Genomic DNA, 3,401 nt, shown 5'->3' with positions numbered 1-3,401 from the left:
GTCACAGAGCAAGTAAGACCATAAAGATAAATTGAAACCCAGACCTTATGGACACAAGTCTGCCATTTTATCTAACATTGCACATTGATTTCTATTTTCTTATTCTTTAAGCCAAACATAATGTCAGGACCATAGCAAAAAGTACCCCAGTATGGGACTTCAAAGGGAAAGCTCAGTAATTAGTAGGCTAAAACAGTTCATTGATATTGATATAAATTCCTAATCTCCTCTCCTTCCCCCTAATTTGGTACATGGGAACACCATTTCAGAACCTGAGGACATCTTTCCTGAGGGCATCTTTCACATCCTTGTTCCTCAAACTGTAGATGAGTGGATTTAACATTGGTATCACCACAGTATAAAACACAGTAGCTACTTTGTCTGAATCCAGGGTGTTTCCAGATCCTGGTCGGCAATAAATGAAAAGTATGGTGCCATGGAAAATCACAATGGCAGTGAGGTGGGAGGCACAGGTGGAGAAGGCTTTGCGCCGGCCCTCAGAAGAGCGAATTCTCAGAATGGTGATAAGGATAAATATGTAAGAGATGAAGATGATGATGATGGTGCTGATCTCATTGAAACTGGCCACTGTGAAAAGCAGCAGTTCGTTGATGGAGACATCAGAGCAGGACAGAGACAAGAGTGGGGGGAGATCACAGAAGAAGTGATCAATGATGCTGGATCTATAAGAAGATATCTTAAGGGCAAAACAGGTGTGAATTAGAGAACACACTGTACCACAAATATACGAGCCACAGACCAACTGGATGCAACGTTTCTGAGACATGGCAGTCGTGTACAACAATGGGTTACAAATGGCTACAAAGCGATCATACGCCATCACCGCCAGCAGTATGATTTCAGTGACCACACATGAACAGAACAAATAGAATTGTACAGTACAACCTAGGAAAGAGATGACCTGGTCTTCTGTTAATGTATTGACCAGCATTTTGGGTACAATGATGGTAGAATAGCAGAGATCAACAAAGGACATGTGGCTGAGAAAAAAATACATAGGGGTATGAAGACGGGGGCTGATCTTGATCAGGATAATCATTCCAAGATTCCCCAAAACCGTGATGGCATAAATCACTAGGAATATCAAGAAGAGGAAAATATGGAGTTCTGGATGATCTGAAAATCCTAAGAGCACAAATTTAGTAACTGCTGTGCAATTTTCCTCCTCTTCCATTATTTCGGTATGTTGAAGGTTAAATAAAGCATAAATGAAAAATTCTTCTTTTGTATGGTCCAAGAATAAGTTTTAACCATCTCCTAGGAAAACAGTATTAAAATCAAAGTTAATATATGTTTAATAGGAGAGAAATATTATATGACTATACATGTGTTTATTATCTTGATGTCTGTCCTTTAAATATCATAGAAATACAATCAAATTTGCATACACCGGGGAGAAACACCATCCAGATCAAAGAAAATCCATGGTGAAAGATCTTGTGTAGATCAACATGTCATACAGATAAAGAAAATACTAGAACACAGACAATATAATGATCATGCATACTACCTATATCATATACACTTATGTGTGTATCTTTGTGCTTTGCAAAGTAATCATCAAAATAAATGCATACATTCTCAGGCTGCATGTGCTACACATAGTATATACCTTGGTTCACGATCAGATCATATGTGAAACCTATGCTATATGCCTGTATAGTTTGTGTTAATCCCAAAGAAACAAATAATTCAAATCTCTCTCTCTCCCTCTCTCTCTCTCTCTTTCTCTCTCATATACACAGAAACACATATCACCATTTATTAAAAAAAAACTTTTTAACTTACTTATGAGAGATACCCTATGGATTCAATAAAGCCAATAATGAATGTTTGTATTTTTCCATCAACAGTTTTTACCCTTGGAACAACTCTGAGATCTGATAGATGGAATTTTGCCCAGCTTAGCATTCACAGTGAGTTCAATTTCTGTTGTTCGGTAAAAGTCATGATGACAAGTTTATCTGGCCAGTTATATGATGCCTCACTCATTCATCCAATTCCATATGTCTGTATGTATACACACACACACACATATATATATGTGTGTGTGTGTGTGTGCATGTGTGTGTGTCTATATTATATGTGTGTATATGTGTATACATATGTAAGTGTATGTATGTATGTATGTATATAACTGTTGGTTACATAAAGTAATGTGAGGTTATTCAGGAAAGAACGCAAGATTGAGAATCATAGGAGCATAGGTGCAAAGATTTAGAGTTGGAAAAGTCCTTAGAGTCCATCTAGTCTAGACTAATCACTTCTGGGAAGCCCTGGGTTCTAATCCTACCATAAATACCTCCAGCATTTATCATTAGATTGATCATATGCAATTAAGCTCTCTGAGTCCCAGGTTTATTTTGTACAAAAAAGGAGATATTAATGCTCACCGTATCTACTTCATAGGTTTATTGTGATACTCAAAGATAAGAGATAAGAAATGAGCTCTTTAATCCTTGAAGCTCCATATAAATGCTAGCTATTATTATGTGTGAGTATACCCACTTCACAAACTGTTATTGTGGTATCATTCCCTTTAGAGATTAAGCTTCTTTAAGATTATTTCTCCATGTATTTCTTTTATGTGTTGAAACTGCAAATTCAAGGAGAGGTAATGACTGACAAACACTTTTCTTTTGGGAGCCAGTTACCTCTAAAATCTGCTTTCATAAAATGTAAGCACATTCCAAGAAGACAGAATGTCATTCCCCATACCCTCTTTCTATGAGTTCCCATTTCAGCCCCTCATCTAGTGAGGGAACATTGATTTAGTAATTTAGCTCTAAAGGAGATGAGTGATCAGCATATGCTAGTAATGCATAAAACCACTTTGGAAAGTGGAGGGAGTCCCTCACACTAGAAAAGTGAGTCTTCCCTTGACCTGAATACGAATACAGTTTGAGAGGAAAACAAGAATAGAAGCAGAGATCATCAAACTATGTCTCACAGTTACTCTGGTTCAAAGAGAATAATGGATTGGGATATTGAGAATGGAAAGGAATTTTAGAAGTTAATTATCCAATTCCTTCATTTTACACTTGAAGAGTGAGGCCAAGATAATTGAAGTACATTTTGCCAGTTCACATAAGTTCAGTTCAAGTAAGTAGCAGTGCTGGGAAAAGTTACCTGCTTATATGTTACCCATTGTTAATAGTATTATTTTATGTCATTATTAATAACAGCATTGTTATTACCTAATGTTCATTTTCCATTCATTATAGCATAAAAGACATCTTCACAGATGGATTCTGTAACAAAAGAGGGAAAAAAGTCTCAGCAAGTAGAACTCCAGAATGAAAGCACAATAAAAACATTCTTCCTTCTGGAATGGATCTTTGAATTATTTCTAATTTTAAAAAAAAATCACATGCACTCCA

At 36.4% G+C, this 3,401-nt stretch overlaps 1 protein-coding gene across 1 annotated transcript; it reads right to left on the bottom strand.

Annotated features, from left to right (window-relative positions):
* Nucleotides 1–265: 265 nt before the first annotated feature.
* Nucleotides 266–1,195, bottom strand: LOC114031590 (olfactory receptor 5L1-like). Its single transcript, XM_027846722.1, has one exon. It carries the CDS (start codon nucleotides 1,193–1,195, stop codon nucleotides 266–268), a length of 930 nt encoding a protein of 309 aa, XP_027702523.1.
* Nucleotides 1,196–3,401: the final 2,206 nt, after the last annotated feature.

Source organism: Vombatus ursinus, unplaced genomic scaffold (genome assembly GCF_900497805.2).
Source record: "Vombatus ursinus unplaced genomic scaffold, bare-nosed wombat genome assembly UNPS02015184.1, whole genome shotgun sequence".
NCBI classification, from domain to species: domain Eukaryota; kingdom Metazoa; phylum Chordata; class Mammalia; order Diprotodontia; family Vombatidae; genus Vombatus; species Vombatus ursinus.
This window is presented reverse-complemented; position numbering and strand designations above follow the sequence as displayed.